General features: G+C 40.3%; 1 protein-coding gene across 5 annotated transcripts in view; it reads left to right on the forward strand.

Annotated features, from left to right (window-relative positions):
* Positions 1 to 19,597, forward strand: part of LNX2 (ligand of numb-protein X 2) — a 59,446-nt gene extending 39,849 nt beyond the window's left edge. For all 5 annotated transcript variants that reach the window (XM_015642260.2, XM_015642295.3, XM_015642286.3 and 2 more), the window contains 8 exons: positions 1,128 to 1,366; positions 2,372 to 2,571; positions 6,131 to 6,502; positions 7,993 to 8,139; positions 10,355 to 10,532; positions 12,248 to 12,479; positions 14,204 to 14,362; positions 17,187 to 19,597. In XM_015642260.2, coding sequence (XP_015497746.1) covers positions 1,128 to 1,366; positions 2,372 to 2,571; positions 6,131 to 6,502; positions 7,993 to 8,139; positions 10,355 to 10,532; positions 12,248 to 12,479; positions 14,204 to 14,362; positions 17,187 to 17,322 — 1,663 coding nt within the window. In that variant the 3' untranslated portion in view covers positions 17,323 to 19,597. The remainder of the gene's footprint in view (positions 1 to 1,127; positions 1,367 to 2,371; positions 2,572 to 6,130; positions 6,503 to 7,992; positions 8,140 to 10,354; positions 10,533 to 12,247; positions 12,480 to 14,203; positions 14,363 to 17,186) is intronic.
* The last annotated feature ends 2,544 nt before the right edge of the window (positions 19,598 to 22,141 follow it).

The following is a 22,141-nucleotide window of genomic DNA, read 5'->3' on the forward strand; positions in this document are numbered from 1 at the left end:
TCAAGAATGTGGTACCTTTTTTTCTGACTGCTACAGTATGAGCATTTTTAGGTGGTCAGCAGCTTCAGAAGCAGGAGCTTTAAGGGCATCAAATACCGTAAGAAGTGATTTATCAGACACTGGCAAAACTGTCACAGGGGCAGATGTGAGATTGATGTCCACATCTAATTACGTGCATGAAAGTGCAAGACGATTTGACAAATGAAGGCTTTCCATAAATTTGCATCTGACAGCCCTTTTTTGCAATAAGCTATTGTAGGCTGTTAAACATAAGCAAAAAAAAATACTGCATTAAGAGTAATGGAAACTTGCAAAGCTGTGTTTTGAAAAGCTGTGTAGTGAAAAGCATCAAATGCTGAAGGAACATTGTTGCATAAGGGGAACAAAAATTACACCTGCCATGTGAAGTCAGAAAGAAAAAACAGGAGACAGTAGGGAGATGAGAACACCCAAGAGATGATGATGAACAGAGCTGTTACTTTTGCTAGACCTCTCATACAGATTGCTAGAGAAGCAGAATTTTCTTTCACTATTTTAACACTTAGATTGCAATATAGATAAAATTTTCATCTCTTTCCTCCTTTGAATGAGCCCAGGAAAATAGGCTGCTTAGTTCTTTTGGCTTACTAAGGTGAAAGGTGATCACTTCAGTGAGTCTCCAGTTGTGTCTTGGAACAGGGCTTCTCTTACGTGGATTTTTTTAATAATCCTGTTTAATTTTTCCAGAAGGTTATCTTCCAGAAACTGAAATGTACTAAATCCACCTTCTAGTGGAAGGTGTCCCTGTCCATGGCAGAAGGGTTGGAACTAGACGATAAACTTTAAGGCCCTTTCCAACCCAAACCATTCTGTAGTAACAGAGTAAGTCCACATTCGGAAGTTGTTACAGCACATTGAGTTCATGGCCACAATACTACCTAGTAGAAGTTTTGTGAAAAAAGCAATATTGGGATTTTGTCCACTAAAACATATTTTGGCCTTAAAATTCAGTGTGTTTGATATTTTTTTATGCTGTGTTTAAAGCTGTGGCTTTGGTTTGACTGATTTAACTTGATGAAATATTTGAGTGTTTTGGGCTACAAACAGGGCTGCAGGCTTGAAGCATGATATCACTGTTGTCTTTACAGGTGTCCTGGAGCTTCTCATCGGAGAGTTGCTCTGGAGAGAAGGAAAACGAGCAAGCTACAAGCTGAAGCAGAGGGTGAGAGTGGTCTTGGCGGGCCAGAGCAGCCCGGCAGTTTATCTCCGGACGCTGATCAGGGAATAGTGCCAGCTGAGCCGAGCTTTACCTCGCCCGCCCTGCCCGCCTGGGCAGACGAGCCCGGCATCGACAATCCGCCTTTTGAGGAGAACACAGTAACAGACAGTATGTCATCACTTATCTTCTCAAGTCTCTTTTATCAGATGTGGAAACATTTGTGGTGTCAGAGCTTGTCTCTTACCAACTGTGAATGTGCATCTTCATCTTTGGCTCTTTTCCTTTGCAGTTTCTGGAGAAATATTAGTGGGTTTTGATTATGTGCAAGTTTACAACTGAGATAAAGTCACAGGAAGGAAAGAAATATCTCAGAGTGTATGCCAGCTACTGTGGTGCTGTATCATGATTGATTGTGTCATGGTGCAGTAGTTCATGTTAATCTGTTAGTGGGACTGGCCTTACAAGTGAGATGGAAGGAGTGTAGTTCCTCTAAAATTCCAAAAGTTGTTTTCTAAGATGAGATTTGTTTTTCCCTCTTCACCATTTCTCCCCAGCTGGAGCAGCAGCCTTCTCACACAGAGTGCTGTCCTGCTCAAGCAAAAAGGCAGCTGAGGTACTCCTGCACCCATCTGCACCGAATGAGCAGTAACACCTTTAGCATCTGGGATTTTAGAGAGGAAGTGCTGAGCCTTACCACAGAGGAAGGTGGTCCCATCCCCTTTCTTCTCCTCTATATTTGTGATCCTTTAACAATCTCCTTTTTCTTCTCTATGTTTGCTTCAGAAATGGGCTTCAGTTGATCAAGTAACTCAATAGCAGCTCTTCATGCAGTTGCAAGACAAAGAATTTGTAAAATACATTTTTATCATCATCACCAAGTGCAAAAAAATATGAAATTTATTATAATGGATGGGATCCAAAGGGTTCAGAATATCCTGTTCCAATCCAAATTACCTCATTTCAGGAAGCATGGATGCTACTAAGTCATCAGTTCCTTTCTAACAAGCTAGGGGTTTCAACAAGTAGTAGAACAGATCCATTTGCACTGGTTTAGTTTTTTGTGAAATTGCTGCTTTGTGGCCTGTCTACATTATCTTTTGGTGATTTATTTTATTGGAAGTGAATGAGGTAGAAAATATATTAATTGTCTTTCTTTTTAAAAATAATTGGCAGCAAATCAACAGCCACCTACCTTGCCTGAAGGAGAGATCACTACTATTGAAATTCATCGGTCCAATCCTTATATTGAATTAGGAATTAGCATAGTGGGTGGCAATGAAACACCTTTGATCAACATTGTCATTCAAGAGGTTTATCGAGATGGGATCATTGCCAGAGATGGAAGACTTCTTGCTGGAGACCAAATACTTCAAGTATGGAACCTAATTACATATTCTGTCTGCTTGCTTTCTATTCACTCCTTGCAGAATTGTTGTTAAAATGAGATGGAAGATTTTCCTTGTCAGACTATGTTGTGTCAATGTTAGCTTTGCAATTATCAGTTGGAAAGCAAATTAATATTCAGAGCAGAGCCTGTTGTTCTAACACTTTTGGCTATCATGCTTTGTGTTGTTTGTCAGACCAGTCACTGGAATTAGCTCTCCTCCCTAGCATCTGTTGTCAACATTTAAAATACAAGTTTATTTTTCTGTTTTTAAATGTTGTGGGACTTGGTCCTTATTTCAACTTTATGCATGCATTCCGAAGGAGCCCAAGGTTATTTCTGGCTGGCAAGTTGGCGTAACTTGTCCTATGTAAAAAGCAATTTGTGGATTGCAAGGCTGGTTTCATCTAAACTGTTATTTTAATCTGGCTTCACTGGTGCCTTCCAAAAGCTGAGGCAGTTGACCAGCATCTTTCAGTATGTGTAAAAGACTCAATGATAGGTTTCAATGGAAGGATTTGAAGCAAGGTGCTCTAAGTATTTAAAGGAAAAAAAATCCAACAAAATGTAAGTTGGTTTTGACTGTGTATTTTTGTTTTGGCTTTAAGTAATTAGCCACAGGCAGTATAAAAAGATCAAATTCTATTAATTTTGAAATTTTAGCTTTTACATTATGGGAAGGGGTTGTTTATACAACACTTAAGAATGGCAGTAACTGAGTGCTACATAAACAGAACAGTCATCCAATTTCTATTTTTAATCATTCCACCTGAAACAAATACATTATTGTCAATTCAAAGTTACTTCAGTAAGAATGTTTGCTTTTGATCTGTCAGCCTAAGATCAGTACAAATGTAGTTGTAAGCCTTCACTTCACTGTTTTGAAATCAAGCCAATAGAAGTAGCATAAATACCGTAGTTACCCTTGGAATAAAATTAGTTTGCACTTCAGAAAATAAAGTCCCTTTTGAGAAATGTGCCTTTTTCCTCTCTTGGAGTGTAAGCATAGTGGCTGGCCAAGAAAACAACCCAAGAGGTTTCCAAGATGTTGCCTTTTTAACAAGTAATTGCAGACACTGGTTGAATGCTGCCTCATTTATTTTTATACTAAGGGCTCTACTGTTTGACAGAATAGGGAGCTTGAGTTCCAGTGAAGCTTTGGAAATTCCTGCTGTTTGGGCAGGTGTCAGTTACAGTTTCCAAAGCCATAAATGGCAGTGAATTGACTGTAAACAGGAATTTACTAGCTGCAGTGAGTCTTCCCTATCAACAGCCTGGCAGTGGGGCTGTCAGATGCTAAGTGGGTGTCCATGCAAGTCCTTCTCTCATGCCAAGGGAGAGGTACAGATGGTAAAACATAAATTTTGGGGGGAGGTAGAATATCTTTATTTCTTTGAATTTACCTGTGCAGATGCTGAGCTGTTGTATTAAAATGATAAGGTTCAATCTCTGCCACCTATAATTAGGTGAACTTAGGTGCAGCTCAGCATGCAGACTTTGGTTAGATGTATCTGAAAATGTCTTCCAGGGCTTTTATGAGCTGTAAAGGTGTAAAAGAAAGAACCAGAAAGGACTGTGAGATGAAACTCAGCATTTTCTTGCCCAGTCAAACAAGAAGTATTACCCTTTTAAGAGCTGTGGGAACAGCATTTAGTAACAGCTACATAAAAGCTTGTGTTGTCTGGAAGGTACAGATAGGAGCCTAACATTTTCAAAGTGCTCTACAAATTGTCTCTTTTTTGTGCTGGACTGTGACTGTAATTCATGTGAAGCATGTCCTAATGAGAATCTCTTTCCCCAAGAAGTGCTAAGGCTGTTCTATTCTGAAATTTTAAACTGCCTTATAGAAAGAAGAATAACATTTTATTGCATATATTCTTCTGTGCCCCTTGAGTGCTCCCATACTTTATGTATTTACTTTAGCTAGCTATAGTTAAAAATAAAAATGGATTTAATTTAAGGGCTCTGATGGATAAGTCCTAGTGGTTTTTGTGGGAGGCAGCTCTAAATGTTATTTCTCCTAGCTGTGCCTCTTTTCCCTCTGCACAAGGTTACAGCCTGTCCCAGGGCAGTAGCAGAGCAGGATACCAGCATGGTTTCTGTCTGAGCTCATGGTGCTGCCAGGAGCAATGGCTTTGTGCTGGGTTTTGGGCTGGAGGTGTCTCAGGGAGGGTACAGTCCTCCTTCACTGTCGGAAGCCACCACAGCCAAATGGTTCAGCAGAGACTTCTGGGATCCCCTCAGTTCAGATGTGTGGTGTAAATGTGGCAGCTGTTGTACATGAATTATTTTGTATATTTAATATTGCTGTTAGATGGTGAGAAGCAGTATGTTTGCTTAAGTTACAATGGGGAGTATTAAAAGGCTTAGGTAAGGCACATCAATCAGTATAGACCATTTGGTGTTAGTTTCTATCTGCTGAAATCGTGGGGCAGAGATTTCTCCACCAAGGCCAAGGATGAGATTCTAATGTTAACTTTGAATGCTTTCTTACAAAACAAGGCAAACACAGCTTTTGTGCTGCATTTTTTTCATACTCCTCTTTTCTGCCAAATTTCATTGTACTGTCAGTTCTTATTTTTACAGTTGCAAGAAATGACTGAAGATTACTGATCTTTGTATCATATATATGGACCATATAACAAACAATTTTTAGTTCTAGGTAGAGAAAGTATAATCTGTTTTTAATTTACAACTGAATTTTGGGTGATACAGGTTTTAAGTCTGAAACTCTGGCCGAGTTGAAATCTGTGGAAAATCTAAGTTCGTGCCAAGACTTGACAATTAGTACAACTACCTTTTTTCTACTGTATTAATGAACCAATTTCATTATTATTGACTTGAGTTTTTTTATTTTTTCACATTATTAAGGTGCTGCATATTTTAAGACACAAGCTTGCTTCAGAGATTTGGATGCATTATTTTTATAGCTATTATTTTGCAATTTCAAGTGATGCTGGTCTTGACCTTGAAAGCACATGCCATGTTCTTCTCCTGGAGAACAAACAATATAGAGATCTAAGGAAGACAAGTATAGACCAAGAGGACAAAAGCCTTGGCCTGTGGTGGCAGAGGGTGTTCATTTTTGGGGACATGTTGTCACCTTTGTGGGAAAACACGTAAAGTAGTGCCTAGGGAAAGCTTAGATTGGATATTGGGAAAAGATTCTTCACAAAAGGGTTGTTAAGCACTGGAATGGGCTGCCCAGGAAAGTGGTGGAGTCACCATCCCTGGAGCTGTTTAAAAGACGTGTTGATGTGGAACTTGGAGACATGGTTTAGTGGTGGAGTTGGCAGTGCTGGGTTAACACCTGTGCTTGATAATGTTGAGGATCTTTTCCAACCTGAAAATAGGTTGTAGACCTATTGTAGACTGAAAACCCAATGTGAATTTGCAAGAAAGAATGGAAGGACAAGAGAGGAAGCCTAGTAAGATCAGATGCATAGGTTACTCCAAGGCTGGTTTTGCAGCGAAGGAATTTACTTTGGAAAGGACTTAACTAAACATATGAAAACATCATTGTGACTTCTTTTGTTGTTGTTTTGCAGGTCAATAGCTTTGACATAAGCAACGTGTCCCACAACCACGCTCGAGCCGTGCTGTCGCAGCCGTGCTCGGTGCTGCACCTGACGGTGCTGCGGGAGCGGCGCTTCGGCAGCCGCACGCACAACCACGCGGACGCGCCGGGCTCCGGGCGGGAGGACAGCTTCCAGGTGACGCTGCACAAGCGTGACTCCAGTGAGCAGCTCGGCATCAAGCTGGTGCGCAGAACGGATGAGCCGGGGGTTTTTATCCTCGACCTCTTGGAAGGGGGTTTGGCTGCTCAGGACGGCAGGCTCTGCAGTAATGACCGTGTGCTGGCCATCAATGGACACGACTTGAAGCACGGCACACCGGAGCTTGCTGCTCAGGTTATACAGGTAATTTGCTTTCCCTACCTGAGACCTTAGCTCAGCTTTATTTCTAGAGTCTGTTCCCAGACTGAACAGCTTGTGTGAGGCCTAAAAGCCTGTGTCAATGTAACTTACAGTGATTTATGTTCTGAAAATAATAGTGAAGAACAGGATCTGCTTTGGCACCTACCAGATGAACTTCACCTCCTCAGAAGTGAAAAATACATTAGTCTTCCCTGGAATGCAGCCTAAAGCTTAGAAGACGGCTCATGTGAGCAAGGAGAGTAGCCTATTGTAGCCTATTGCTTAGCAGCAAAGAAAAAAAAAGGATGATGATTATTATTTTATGTATGTATTGTATTTTAATCTTTCAGTAAACTCTATAGAAGTGGACTTTGATTTTTATTGATTTGCCTGTGCATGGAGTTGAGTTAAAACAAGGAAGTAATTTGTCAGATGTTAGAGTCAGCAGGTAGCAGCTGGGAAATCAAATAGACATTTCCATGAGTTCTGCATGGTACAGCTCATTTTCTGAGTGTTCAGAAAAGGGCTGTTTCCAGTGTCTGGTTATGTTTTGGACACAAATATTACCCAAAGCTTGTTGCAGTGTGGCATATGACCCTTCTATGCCCCTGCAGGAAAACCTTTACTCCATGCCTTTCTCCCAACCCATAAGGAAACAGATGTAGCACTTTGCTACTTCCTGCTAATGGGATGTTGGTGAAAATGGCTCTGTTTTTAGGAAAGCTGGATTATACCATTAGTATGTTTCTGCAGTCTAGTGCAGTCATCTTTGCTTAAAGCACCACACAGAGAACTCTGATACAAATGAGTAGTGAATACTTGTTTCAGGAATAATTTCAAGAGTTCTTGCAGTGAAATTAAAATAGTCGTCTTGGGAATTGTAATTTCAGTTTCCCAATCTTTGTATACAGTGATTGGAATTTAGCATTTGGCAACTTTTACCTTTTGAGGTGTGGCTTTGCAGCAATAAAAAGGGTCGATGCTTTATTAACATCTGATAACTGGGTCTCCTAATATTCCCCAAAATCCAGAATATGATGGTATGCTCATGTTTAACATCTCCCTTGCAAGTATCTTTGAGAAGTACCAGAGGTGTTCAGAGCTTCTGGTCAAAAGCTGCAGATCTTGGAGCTATCACATAGGCATTTCTTCCATTTATTGCTTTGTGTTGCTGGAATTCACAGAGTCTGCAAATGGAATGGGATGAATTTTAATGTTTGAAGCTTTGAAACACAAAGTGAAAAATGGTCTTTTTGACGAAGGATTTTTAGCTGATGTAAAGGTAACATCAGAGGTGAAGGAGGAATATTAATTTCCTCTCCATTCTGGGGGTAATTGCAAAAAGAAGCAAGTAAGGGAGTGTGCAGTCTAAAAAGGAATTGGAAAACAAGGTCTGCTGTTGTCTTGTTTCACATTCTTATGTTTTTCTCCCTTTCTAATAATCAATATCCTGTCAAACTTGATGACTTTTGATGACCTAATGTATTCAACAGGCAAGCGGGGAGAGAGTGAACTTGATCATCTCTAGACCCCTGAAGTCACAGACAGTCAGCATTATCCGAGACACCGGGACTCACAACAGCAACTCACACCAGCACCAGTCCCAGCAGCTGTTCCACAGCAGACCTAGCTCACATAAGGTTGGTGCTTCTCCTTCTGAAAGAAAAAAACACTGGTTTACTTATGTGGTGATGTGTGTAGCAAGGCAAAGCTGGAAGGAAGGATTTTTTTTTTTAACTAATTAATAAAAAAGTGGTGATGACTTCTAGGTACTCAAGTCCTGCATCATGTCTGGAGTAGGAGCAAAAGATACACAAGAGGTTTTCAGTATGTTTTCGGATTTCACTGACTACAGTGAAAGAAGCAAGTTCTGTGAGCTCATGCAGCTGTAGTTGTTAGACCTTGTCTAAGACAGTGGCTGGTACTCCTGCATGGAAGGGCTGTCATTCAAGACTGTTACAGTTTTTGTTGCTGTTGTGCTGGCTGCAGCCAGGAAAGAGGTGTGGTGCCCACCATCCAGCACATAAAGGCCATGTTGGAGGGATGTGTCATCTCCTTAGTGAGTCAACAGTCCTGGCTGCAAGGCTGCTGAGTACTGCAGGATCTCCAGAAGGGAGAGGAAGGAAAAATGAAGGGACTTTCATGAAGCCTAGTATCAAATTATTTGGAAGACATGCAAAAATGGAGTTTGTGCTTGAGATTTTCTTCTAATTAGAAAAATACAAATCCTCACTCTTAAGAAGTTGACTTTGTGAAATAATTAGGTTGACCCTGTCAACAAATCCACCTTTCCACCTCTCCACTCTATTTGCTTTACTATTTAGTATACTTCTGTTGGGATAACTTACATGCATTGATAGTGTTTTCTTTTAAAAGTGGGGATCATTTCAGAGAAGAACAAATGAGGATCTAGGAAGGTTGTTTTCCTCCTGATGGGCAAAGGTGAGGCTCCTGAATACCATGGCTGTGTGTACTCACCACAGCAGTGGGCCATACCCACACAATTAGTTTGTTGAAGTCAGAGCTTGGAGCAAGTTTGCACATGCCAGCATGAGCTATGCTCTTACCACAGTTACAAAGCTGATCCAAAGTTTGATAAGTGGATTTCCCTCATGGATCAATGCTATCTGTGGGCTCTTTTAAAATTGGAAGTCCCATGTAACAGCAAGTGGACGTTTCTCATGTTTTGTATCATTTATCTTTCTCTCATTAACATGTGGTTGGCTTTGAAGCTTTGTGGCTTAAAATATGTTTATATGATTGTGTGGCAGCAGCCAGTCCTGAAGCCTGAAGCCTCAGAAATTAGCTGTCTTTATAAGCTATGGTGTGTTTACATATAGCTACTTCCATGATTAATGTGATTCCATGATTATGTGAGGAGGAGTGCCAGTCAAAAGAAGCACAAGGTATTGGAGGTCAAAGAAGACAATGTTGTCATTTTCCAAGAGAAGGCAGGAGAACATATACACATATATACTTTGAAGAATATCCCAGGTTATTTCTTTCATTATTTTGGATTCCTTGCAAGTATTCTGTCAATTTAAGATGCTACCTTAGGTGTATGTGCAGTGGTTTGAATCTTTTACTTAATAGCCTGAGGGAAAGGCTTCAGCAAATAAAATTTACTTTGATTTAGATTTAGTTCTTTTTTTATTGGGCAGAACTAAATACAGGCTGAACTTCATCATTCAGTTGCTGGAAAATTTAATATAGGATCTCTTCTTGTTTCAAGCTTGAGTCTTCATTATAATCATTAGGGAGACTACCCAAGGTACCCATTACAAGCCATTAGCATCAATTGGCCTTAGTTTGTGCTCTGGGAGGTTCTATATACCAGCTGCAAAAGAGAACATGATGCATAAAGACTTTAAAGGGTCCCTTACTGTCATCATGAAAACATGTTTTCATGTCTTAGGAGCTTCTTTGTAGTTCTGAAGCATATGCTACTGACAAATGAAGTAATGCTGATGTTCATGAAGACATCAAAAGATTTGTATCTGGTTCGTCTCCAGACTTTTGACCATATAGTTTTGTAGCGCAGTCCTGAAATTTAGCCTCTTCCAGTGTAAGATGTTAAGAAAAACTAGGGTAAGATTTCAAGATGGGCCTTTATAAGCTTTCTATCTATGTTTAAGTATCCACACCCATAGGGTTTTTGTTGGTGATTTGGGGTTTTTTTTTTGAGGGAGCAGGGATCTGACCTACAAGAAATCCAGCCAAAGCTGGCTTCCACTACTTAGTCCTTTTAAACTGCTCCATTAAAGTGTCAGTGTGGCTTTGGGGTGTATTTAGTTGGTTTTGGGTTGCTTGTTTTTTTCCTTAGTTTTAACAATGTTATTTATCCTTATTAAACAGGATCTGTCCCAGTGTGTTACATGCCAAGAAAAGCACATTACTGTGAAAAAAGAGCCACATGAATCTCTGGGAATGACAGTGGCAGGAGGCAGAGGCAGCAAAAGTGGTGAACTGCCCATCTTTGTGACAAGTGTGCAGCCTCACGGGTGTTTGGCAAGAGACGGCAGGATTAAACGAGGTGGGGTTTGGCTTCCCTGGTCGTGTGGCTACCTCTGGTTGCTTTTTGATCACTGCATTCTCGAGCCAGAATGTCAAAAAGTCTTCTCACAGATGTAGGAAAAAGCTTATGGATGTTTTTCTTCATGATTTAATAATGGAAATACAGTATTTAGTGTTGCACTTTCACCTTTTATTTTCACCTTTTATGGGAAGGGGATGTTTACAGCATGATAGCAGGGGAAATGGATAAGATCAGGAAATGTATGGTTAAATTCTTTAAAGCTGATGGTAATCCCCTGAGCTGAGGGTCGCTGTGATGCAGACACATCCTGTTTTTGTGTTCTAGTGGGTTGTACCACATCTCTGTCCAAGGAATTTCTGCTCCCCAGTATAATATCTGAACAGTAGAGAAGCTCTGATGACAGGCCACAGCTCACCCACACAAAATTTTCCCCAAAAGCTACCTCAGTGTTAATCCTGGTTCCCAAAGGCTTTCTTATCCTCTGGGACAGCAGGAGTTTGCTGGTCTTCAGGGGTGCTGCAACACCTGTCCTTGGTCCTTGGCTCTGTAAAAGGGAAAGAGGTGGTGGAGGTTAGGCTCAGCATAGGTGAAGGCAGTCCTGCATAATTGATAGCAAAGCATTTGATGATTAAAACATATTATGTCATATGTGAATCAGAGACTGCCTATGGGATCTCTGTGATTCACAGTTCACAGAACTACAGAATGTTTCAGGAAAGAAATTTAGGAAAAAAACTTCACAGATTGTACATTTAAAAGAACAGTGTGGGAGCATCCTTCTATGCTGAGAAAGGGAGATTTACACCCACACACCAGCAGGTATGCTTTCTTTTTCTGTACTACTATGAAAAACATACTTGATAGAAGAATCACTATTGTTCTTTCATTGTTTAACATTAAATAGCCACAGAAGCTACTGGGAGGAAAAACCTTCTGAAAACTGAGTCTCATACCAAATGTGACCCAGGTGTTTGCACTGTTGCTCTTGTTTTTCTGGCTTTCATTGGTGAGACATTGTGTGAAAAAGGAGTCTGCCACTGGATAGTTAATAACATTCTTGTTTTCATCCTGGGGCTTTTAAAAAATATAAAACTAAAATTGTGGAAATCTTTTTCTGTCTTTGACTCTTTCCAGATTATCTTTGGAGAGATGCTCCATTTCTTTCTTTGAATTAACTGAGTTTTGTGTGAAACTTCCCAGTAGTTCTTGAATTTCATTTTCTTCTCCCAAGTAACAAGTTAGTAAAATCAGATGCATTAAAGCACTCTGTGGAACCTCACCTGTCTACAATAATTGGCTACTTTGAGGTGTCTGCATTGTTCCTGCCATCATTCTTCCTTCACTTTTAAAGCTAGGGTGAACCCAAGATCCACATCTGGAAACAGTTGTGTCATGGCATCTGCAGTAGCAGTTGCAGCCGAGCTGGTGAGGTACTTCAGTGATTTGTATTTCAGATTTTTCAGGGCAGTATACGTAAGAGTCACGGTGTTTGGTGTGTTAACGTGGAAATAAATTACACTGATCCAACTTGATACAAGCTCAATACATTAAAGTTTCAAGCTGACAATATAAAGGCTTCAGAGCTATTAGTCTGTTAGTTCAGACTGTCTCAGGTCCAAAGAGTCCAGTATGGAATGAAGCCCTGGCATGGGAGGTGCTGTGGGTGGGCAGGACTGTCAGACTGATGTGCTCTCCCTCGTTGTTTGGAACAGGTGATGTGCTGCTGAACATCAACGGCATTGATCTGACCAACCTGAGTCACAGCGAGGCCGTGGCCATGCTGAAGGCTAGTGCTGCCTCTTCAGTAGTTGCCCTGAAAGCCCTGGAAGTCCAGATTGTAGAAGAGCAGCCCCAGGTTAATGAAGAACAATTGAGTACCATCAGTGAAAATGAATATGATGCCAGCTGGTCACCGTCCTGGGTCATGTGGCTGGGACTTCCAAGGTACAGAATTAATCGATTAAGTACTTACTTAGCTGTTTTAAGCTAATTCCTTCAAGAGACTTAAAGAAGCAGAGACCTCCTTAGTTGCAGCACATCTGCCCTTATTTCTGCCTGGCCATCTCAGCTGTATTCAGCTGGCAGTATGCTTAGGAAGTGGGCTGTGAACAGGAGCAATGTTTCCTTAGGAAACTCGAAGATGAATAGACTGGATTTATCCCTTCACAAACCATAGTAACTACCCATGTGGAATCTTCTGTTCAGGCACAATTGATCTTTTTTATTGCTTTATTGTACTGTAACTTTCTTTAGAATATCTAATACCAGAGCAATTGCCAATAAAACCACAAAGTATATATCCATCTGTCTCTTTGCTAATCTGCTACCTAAGTTCATGAGGCCAAATACTTAACTTCAGAATATTACATCAGATTCTGGCTATTCTGACAGACTCCTGACCTGTCCTGTGCCAAGACTGTAGTTGTCTAGCTATAGGCTCACACTGTTTTTTTTTAAGAATTCGCTACTATCTCTACCAAACACAAAAACTCTTAGAGATTTGCAGCAAGCTCCCTCACCTTAACTAATCTGCAATCTGCTGGACATCATTTGTACTCCTCACTCTCTTGAGGCTGCAGCTATAATCTCATTCTGGCATCACTTGTTATCAAGAAGAGCTCCAACTGCAGCTAGTAGAGTTGTTAACTTCAGTCAGGGCATGCAGGTTAATTCCTTTACCTCTGATGGATTTACCAGGTCTATACTTCCAGTGTAAAACTACAACACAAACCAAACAAACTGGGAGCAGAAAGCAGCTGCAGATAACACAACCATGCATTGGCCCTCCAGAGGTTTCACTTTTTCTGAGTTTAACTGTCAATTCATCTTCTGCTAAAGTATTAACAAGTAATCTCAATAAATGGCTCCCAGTGTTGGTAAATATACTTCCTTTTCATGCTTTAGCAGCAGTTTATTTCTTACCTAATGGTTTATTTCTTTCATGCTACAGATGCCTCTGTATGGCTCCTAATACTACGTTATGCATTGTGCTTTAAAGCACTGTCAAACAACGGTAAAGAACTTGGCATCTTTTTCCTGAATAGCTAATTTCTATGTCTGTTTGTTTTTTAAATTACAATCATTGCCAACTTCACTCACAAGAATTAATTTTCACTAGGGTTGATAACATATAGCAGTAGAGTGTGATCTGAATTATTTACATTCTGTGTAATAAAATGGTTAGTCATTTATATTTTCATTACTGGTGATGAATCAGTACAGAGGTAATGAAGATTGTGCATGGATTTTTAATTTTTACTTAAAGTAGAAAAAGCTTAAACTAGCTGGGGGTGGAAGACAAATGCTCTGCATTTTTGACTTGCAAACTGAACACATCAGGTATTGATTTTCCACCCACATTGTTGCCACCTGTGAAATCCCTAAAATGCAGTTCTACTACTGTCAGTTTGCAGAGTTAACTGTATTTAAGTAATTACTCAACCACTGCATTACTTTTGTTAAAACACTTTTCTGTCTCAAGATCACGGGGGATTTTTGCCAATTGGTTTGAATATTGCAAAATTACTCTGGGAACAGAGGTCTAATCACCATCCCTCCCCTTCTTTTCCACACTTAGAGCAGTGGTAATGATGAGATAGCAGCTGTTGTGCCTACTGTAAAACTGTACATGGCCTTTTCTCTTGGTATCCTGTGCTTCCGTCCCACAGCTGCCTGCACAGCTGCCATGACGTGGTGCTGCGGCGGAGCAATTTGGGGAGCTGGGGCTTCAGCATCGTCGGTGGCTACGAGGAGAACCACACAAACCAGCCTTTCTTCATTAAAACCATTGTTCTTGGAACTCCTGCCTACTTTGATGGAAGATTAAAGTAAGCCAGAGTAACAATGGGAGAAATAATAATAATAGAAATAACATCAACAGTTAACGAACCACTTTAAAATAGTTATGTGCAACTAATTGCTTAAGGAAATATACGGTAGGATCTTGTGCTGCTGGATCATGCAGCCCTGTAGTCCTTTGCCTCCCTGATGAGTGGCATGCAGACCAATAACAGGGTGTTCCTGCTGGGGAAGGGGCATCTCAGAGGTGATTGCATCTCCTGTACCCTTCCCCAGCTGTGCTGCTGATGTCACCTGCTGTCTCCCTGTTGAACTCCACTTCAGGCCAAGAGACAATGTACACTGTATGTGTGTAGAACTAGCTAGTTTTTGTCTTCCTCTAGAACAGCTGAAAGTTAGAACTTCTGCAGAATGGGAAAAACTGCTTTATGCTTTCACATAGCCTTCTAAAGCCACTGCTGGAAACTGATACTGAAGATGGGTGCTGCTGCTTTAATAGAAGGGCAAGAAAGTTGATAATAAAGATTTCTGAAAAAGATTGTTAGGGAGCCAAGTCCCCATGGCATTACCTTGTCATTAGTAGGCAGGAAAGTCACTGATAAATGAAGGAAGTTCAGCAGAAGCCCCTGAGATGGTGGAGATGGAGCACTTGCCCCACAAGGAGAAGGCTTCAGGGGCAGCTAGCAGCCCCTTCCAGTACTTACCTGGACATTATTGAGGAGACAGAGGCAGGCTTTTCAGTGGTGCAGGGTGAAAGGATGAGTGACAACAGGCACAAATAGAACAAAAGAGCTTGTGACTGGTTGTGAGGAGAAACCATTTCCCTATGAGCATGGTCACGCAGTAGTGTAAGTTGCACGGTCTCTGCCCTTGGAGGTTTCTGAGACTTCTGGGTAAAGCCCTGAGAGTCCTGGTCAGAGCTTACAACTGACCTTGCTTGCAGTAGAAGGTTGGGCTGTAGACCTCCTGAGGTCCCTTCTGACCTTAAAGATCATATGATTTTACTTGAATGTTACATTTGGATGCAGCCCCCAGGTTTAGTATCCAGATATATATACTAGCCTCATGTAGGATTAGTTCAGAACTAGGACTTAAAATATTCCCATTAAGGGTGCTCTTGTTCATAAACTTGATTTTTTGTGAAGGTGGCAGTCAAGAATATGCAACTTGAAGTTTAGTGGCATGATTTTTACATGCAGATTTTCATAAAAAGTGACTTAAGAAAAGAATGTACTTATGCCTAGAGCCTTGACAGTAATTGATTTTTCAGTTCAGTGACTAAATAAATAAATGAAAAAATAACTTGGTTGAACACAAAATTACTTTTTTTTTCTTTTCGACTGTGGAACAGTTTGGATTAAATTAAAGATCTCAGTTCAACTCAAATTAAATAATTTCAGGTTGGGGACTTAACAACTAGAAGCCTTCACACAAATGGAAATTCAAGCATCATTCCTAAAAAGAGTGGAAGAATCATCATGGTCAAATTTACCTCCTTGTAACATATGGAAAATACACTCTTGTGTGATAATGTGACATAGTACTCTCTTTTCAAATGTACTGTTCCACTGAAAATACAGACTTAAAAACGGGCCATCAGCAAGGGAGAGCCCCTTAGAACCTGTACCTTGAGTTACTGTGGGGCAGGTCTCTTCTAAACCTGTTCTGTTTTTTTCTGTAAATTATCTAAATGTTGGTCTGGAGAGGAAGGGAGTAAATAACTTCACAGTTCAATAGTTCAGACAGTTTTCTGCTTACATGATCTGTCTGGTGGGTTTTTATAGAAGGCAAAATTACTTCCTTGGAAAGGCTGTGGGAGTGAGATGTCATTCAGTGAATTGCAGCACTTTGGTTTGGGTGATGGGGTTCCTTGGTTCAGGCAGAAAAGGACTTTTGAGTGCACATTTCACTGGTGTTGATAACTTTGCCTCCTCTGCTCTTCCCTAAGGAAAGCTCGGGAGAGCATCTTTTTGCCCCCATTTTGGTGACATCAATACTGGAGTGGATCAGTTTCAAGAAGAGTCCTGTTTGATCTCCAAGTCACATTTGACTGCTTTGGGGAATGACACGCACTCAAGTTGCAGAGTTGTCTAGAGAAAGAATATGCTCAATACACAATGAAATTAGGTGCATTTTTGTAGTTTCTCTTAAGGTTTTAAAAACCAGAACTTAACCCTTCAAGGTCAATTTTCTCAGGGCCAGGAAATGGCACCCTCACAAATTTGTTACCAATTTCAAAATGCAGAGATGCTGCAGTTGAACCATCTGCTGAGGGAGATTTCAAGCCAAATGGTTATATTTGACAAAATCATAAGCCACTGAAAACAAGGTTCTTAGTTGGAATGTGGTTGGTTGGTAACCATAAGTATCTTTACTTACACCTCCCACAGTAAAGGCATGTTTGGTATAAATGTGTTATAATCCACACAAACAAACAGAAATGCTTCTGTCATGCACATGCTATCTCATCTTCTCTTGACTCCATTAGGTCTTTCCAAATGTCTCTTCTCATGTTTCTGTACAGGTCAGCTCTTAATGCAGAACTATCTTGATACTAGAATTGAAATAGAGTGATTTGAGAATTTCCCAGATGAGTTCTGTATTAATCCTAGAATAGCTGGATGTTGGAAGGGACCTTTTTAAAAGTTATCTAGTCCAACGCTCTTACAATGAGCAGGGGCATCTTTCAGTAGTAGGACAGACTTCAAATTGAACTGCTTTGGGAATTTTAGCGACACTTTCCAGCCTGATGCAAACCTACCACCCCAGCAGTGACATGCTGTTTGTTGGTGTGTGCTAATTACTGCAGAGCAGGACTCCTAATGTGTTCTTTTTTCCTCTTGTGTTTTTTAGGTGTGGTGATATGATTGTTGCTGTAAATGGACTATCCACTGTTGGAATGAGTCATTCTGCACTCGTTCCCATGCTGAAGGAGCAGAGGAACAAAGTGACTTTAACTGTGATTTGCTGGCCTGGAAGCCTCATATAGAGTTGTGAATCACTTCGGTTCAAGCAGCATCTTTCTCTAGATAGCTGGCACAAATCTCCTCTATCTTTTTTTCCCTATTGATACAGCTGGTTAAAAACAGGGCCAAAACTGCTGTATTTTCCTTTTTTACAGGCCTCTCAGACTTACTCTACCTGTTTTGCCATCCTGAAATAGCTATTTCTGTTTGCTTTGTCTATTGCTGACACAAATGCAAATATACTCAAGCTCACAGAGAAACCCCCACTCCAATATGGCTATCATTGAGCTTTTCCCCATTAGGCTTGTAGGGTGTGCAGAAGAACTTAGGGGTTCTTTGGGTTTCTCTGCAAAGTCCTCAAGTTGTATTGTGATATATAAATGTAACATTCGTGTGTCCGCTCTTCCCGGCAAAGAGACCGTGTGTCAGTTCCAGAACGACACATCTGTCTGCTGCTATGAACCAAAACGTGTTTCCAAAGGTTACATCTCTTCATTTCGTAAACCTTTCCATTTTTGATTCCATATTTTGGACTGATTCAAGTATTCCATCTTACTCATCAGAAATTGCTTGGTCCCCCAGATTTTTCTTGCAGAGCATCAATGTTCATAGAAAAGTAGGACAAAAGCCTGATACTAGTAGAATTTTTATAAAGTGCAATAATTGGACTCTTTGTTAGGAAACTTTAATATATTACAGAGTTTGTACCCTATAATGGCAAGAAATATGGAAGTAATTCCCGTTGCAATGCTGGCAAGGATTCATGTGCCCAAGGTCGCCTTTGAGTGAATGGCTTGCAGTATTAGACTTTACTTTACAAATGAATGTTTTGCTATGTCAAAGAATTTTGATGAACATTTTTATGAAGATCATTTTTACCGTTTCTATTGTAGTTGTCAGCTCTCTTTATTCAAGTGTGGAAACAAAACTCTGACTTGTACTTTCTAAATGAGAGAATTATTTCCAGGGAAAAAAAGTAAGCATTAAGAAACTGTATGTTATGGTTTACAGGTGAGCAGACTAGAAGGAAAGCTCTTTGATTTCAAGTCCAACTGCAAATAAGCTGCAAAGTTCACTCTTACTGTCACCTCCTGACAAATGTGCAAATGCCTTGATATCAAATGCTGAAAAGATCGCTTTTGCATTTCAGGATTTTTTATTTTTTTTTTCCTTTAGAGGGCACCTGCTATTAAGTTGTCAGTAACACTGTTTGTCTTGGATTGTATTTAGTATTTTTACAAACCAACCTGTAACTTCTAGACTTTGCCTTTCCATGTGTACAGGCTAAGAACCCACTCGTTTAAGAAAAGACAGGTGGAGCACAGAAAGAAATGTGCTGACCTGGAGCTAACCCTGTGTGTTGTCAGTGTTCTCAATATTTGAAAAGAGCTTCATTTATAAACCAGGTTCCCAACCTGAACTGATTCTATGAATGACCTCTGTATTGTATTATTAATTACCAGAGAATGTATTTGAGAGTCACAGCATATTTCAATTGTGAAGCATGAACTTTGTTTTCAAACTTAGCTGGTATAATATCAGGGCATATTATCGCATGTCATTAATTCCAGTAGCTTTGTTTTCAAAAGAAATAAAGTTACTCTTTTGCAAAAAAAAAAAAAAAAAAAAAAGAAAAAAAAAGTTAAAAATATCATATGAATGGTTTTATTCCTCTCTGTAATGTATATTATTGGTTTGATTTCATAATATTATAATACAGAAGATTGTCCTTTCCAGTATATTACTGTAGTGAAAAATCCTTGTTTCTGAAGCAAACACCAAATTTATTTGATACTCTAACTGATTTAAAAACCAGTTTTCTCCCATCCCCAGATGGTGTTTAACTGTATGCTTTGCCCTTAATGCAGACTTTTTTGTGAAGTACATCTTAGTGCGTAGGCTTTAGGGAAGTTTTTGACATATGTACTAGATTTAGTGTTTTTTATTTTAAAAATCACACTTTTCATTCAAAATCCTGCAAAAAATATTTTTAGATCTTTTTTCCCTTTTATATGTTAAGTGTAATAAAAGCATGGGTTAGTTTAAACTGTGCAGTTCTGTTTCTGTGTGCTGTAGCTTTTGATCAGAATATCTAAGCGATAAAACTTTTCGGAATAAATTCGCTTCCTGAATAATTTTTTACCCTTTCTCTTGTAGCAGCATAGTTGGGTTTGGTTTTCTGTGCCTTCTGTTTTAAATTATTTCAAGATTATTTTTTTTCCAAATATTGCTATCTAATTGTATGGTATTAATGAAGGATGAATGAAAATAAAAGTTCATTCTACACATTGTAATAACTCCAAAGTATCGTCTCACTCTTTGCAAAAGATATGGGGAGCTTGGTACAAACTCAGTTTAAAGATAATTTTTTTTCTCTTGTGATTTATCATAAATTACAATTAGTGAATGTTACCATAAGGGTCTGAGGGTATGCTCAGCCTGCCAGGGTGACCTACCAGCTGTTTAACCATTAATCCCAGCACTGAGAAGTCTTCCTAAAGTGGAGGTAAGATCTGTGCTTTATGGTGCTTTGCCACAAGTAGTGCTTCCTCTTTCCCCCTCCATGCCAGCTGGTACCGATCAGCTGGAGGATGTTTTCACAGCAGAGACTTGATGCAAGAAGACAGTCTTGCTGGAAACATCAGTTTTACAACTGAAACTTGAGCCTCCTGGTTATCAGCTCCCATCTCCATCTCCTGCAGGCAAGGATGCTCTATCCTTAGATGTCTGCAATGCTAGAATGAATCTAAAAGCAATTTCTTAGTCATTTGCAGTAAAGTTGCCCAGACTCTGTACTGTTGCTCCTTGCAGTAGTTATGAATAGTTGAGTTCCTTTAAAATAGAACTATGCCTGTGTAGAGAAATGCAGAAGAAATCTGCCTTGCCTGCTGGTAGATTATGAGGCCTTGTATTTCTTGTAAGGTAGGAGCCAGACCATCAGAGTTTTGATTTACAGACAGATGAAGGAGTTAATTGCTGCAGGGGGAGGTGCACAGAGCTTTGTGTAAGGTGGTGAACTTGGTCATCTGCATGTTGGAGCTTCATGGGAGGAACACCTTTCCCAAACAACCCTGGGGATCTCTGGTTAAGAATGTAAAAGTGTTTATTCTGCGTCACAGCATGCCAGTCGAGTGAAATGTAGGAAGCTCGTTTGCCACACTAAACTTTCTCTTTACAGTCATGAACAACCGAGGGGAAAATCAGTGTCACAGAAGAATTAAAAATATATATTAAGAATATATTTCTAAATTCTATAATAGGTCTGGGGTGGATATGATTAAAATATCTGATTCTGGTTCTCAGAATGTGACCCAGACAACATCAGAAGCAAGGCAAGTTCCTTTTTTAAAAGAAACTTGACCATTTACTTCTGAGCCAATTTCAATGGGTCATAAACGTTTATTAACAAACTGAGGTAGGAGATCCCGATGGCTTAAAATTTATGTGTATGCCAGGCAGGGACAGCAGCAATGGCAAACACTGGATGAAGGCAATACATGCAACATGACCCGAGAAAAAAGGTGGCATAATGCCGAGGAAGGTCAGTGAACACCCTCTTCCCAGGTGTCTCAGGCAACTTCCAGTGTCAGGGTGTGACATTGGTGGCTTGGTTCTGTTCCCCAGGACCGAGACTGACGAGAGAGAGAGAGACTTGTTTTCTTGTGTTTGGGCTCAGTTGTTTATTCTTTTATCGTTATTACATATTTACAAAGAGCTATGTACACTAAGGAAGCAAGGTGCAAAATGGAGAATGAAGAATCTCCAAGGTCTTTTATGTGTCTATTTGTCCAAAAATGAAGTGCCAAGTAAATTATTTATTTTAGCGACCCAATGACCCAACACCTGTGTGCTGCACTGCCGATTTCTTTGTCCAATATCTCATTATTACCCAAAACCCCTTAGAATAAGAAAGAAGAAGGAGAAAGGGACAACACCCTAAATCCTCCATATTGTCTCTTATTCACTAATACCTAAACTCTAACTTTCTCACCCAGTGACTTAAGAAAACTCTAACTTACATTATTAGTTTAACTTAGCTTTAAAAGCTGTCTCCATGGTTTTAGGCTAAACTCAGCACTCTCCTGGGTGTCAGAACCAGGCACCACAGATAAAGGCCTATTTTCTGTGTCTCTGACCCCAACATCTAGGTGAGCTTACTTACCTAAAAAGTGGTTCTTTGTAGACACATGGAGAGGGACATTGTCACACCTGAAATAAATCTGTCTCACTAGTGAAGAACAATTCTTAAATCACTTGCTGCTCAGAAGATAAGAAGGGTTTAGACTTTTTACTTCTGGAACAATTCAAATAACATTATATGGATAGGAGAACTTACTCTTCACTAAATGTTGATGTTATCCTTCTGTTTGTTGGATGAGTCTCCTGAGTACCAGCAGAGCAGTATGGATGCAACACCCATGTCAGTGATGCACTGCAGCTGATACAGTGGTGATGGAATCCCATCTGTAGAGCCGCACAGGAAACTCAGAAATCAAATTGGCTCAAGAGTCTGGTTACAGGCAGCCTGCTCAGCATCAGCTGTGGCATCCACTGGGCCTGAAACTGGTTAGAAGGAGAAGGAATGTGTTGGGCTTGGGGGTTGTTTTTGTTGTTGAGCTATGCTGGTAAAGGCTGGCTGGGGAATTCCGTGGGTTGCGAGCACAGCCAAACCAACAGCGTGCTCCTTAGTGGGGAAAGCCAAGTTTGTTTGCACAAGGGGGGGGTGAGGGCCAAGTGCTCCCATCACAGGCTGGGGAGGAATTGGGCAAGAAATAGCAGGGCAGAGCCTGTGGGGCTGCCCCTTTTTGTTCTCCCCTTTGTTCTCTCCTTGCTTAGCAACAT

This window comes from Parus major, chromosome 1 (genome assembly GCF_001522545.3).
Source record: "Parus major isolate Abel chromosome 1, Parus_major1.1, whole genome shotgun sequence".
NCBI classification, from domain to species: domain Eukaryota; kingdom Metazoa; phylum Chordata; class Aves; order Passeriformes; family Paridae; genus Parus; species Parus major.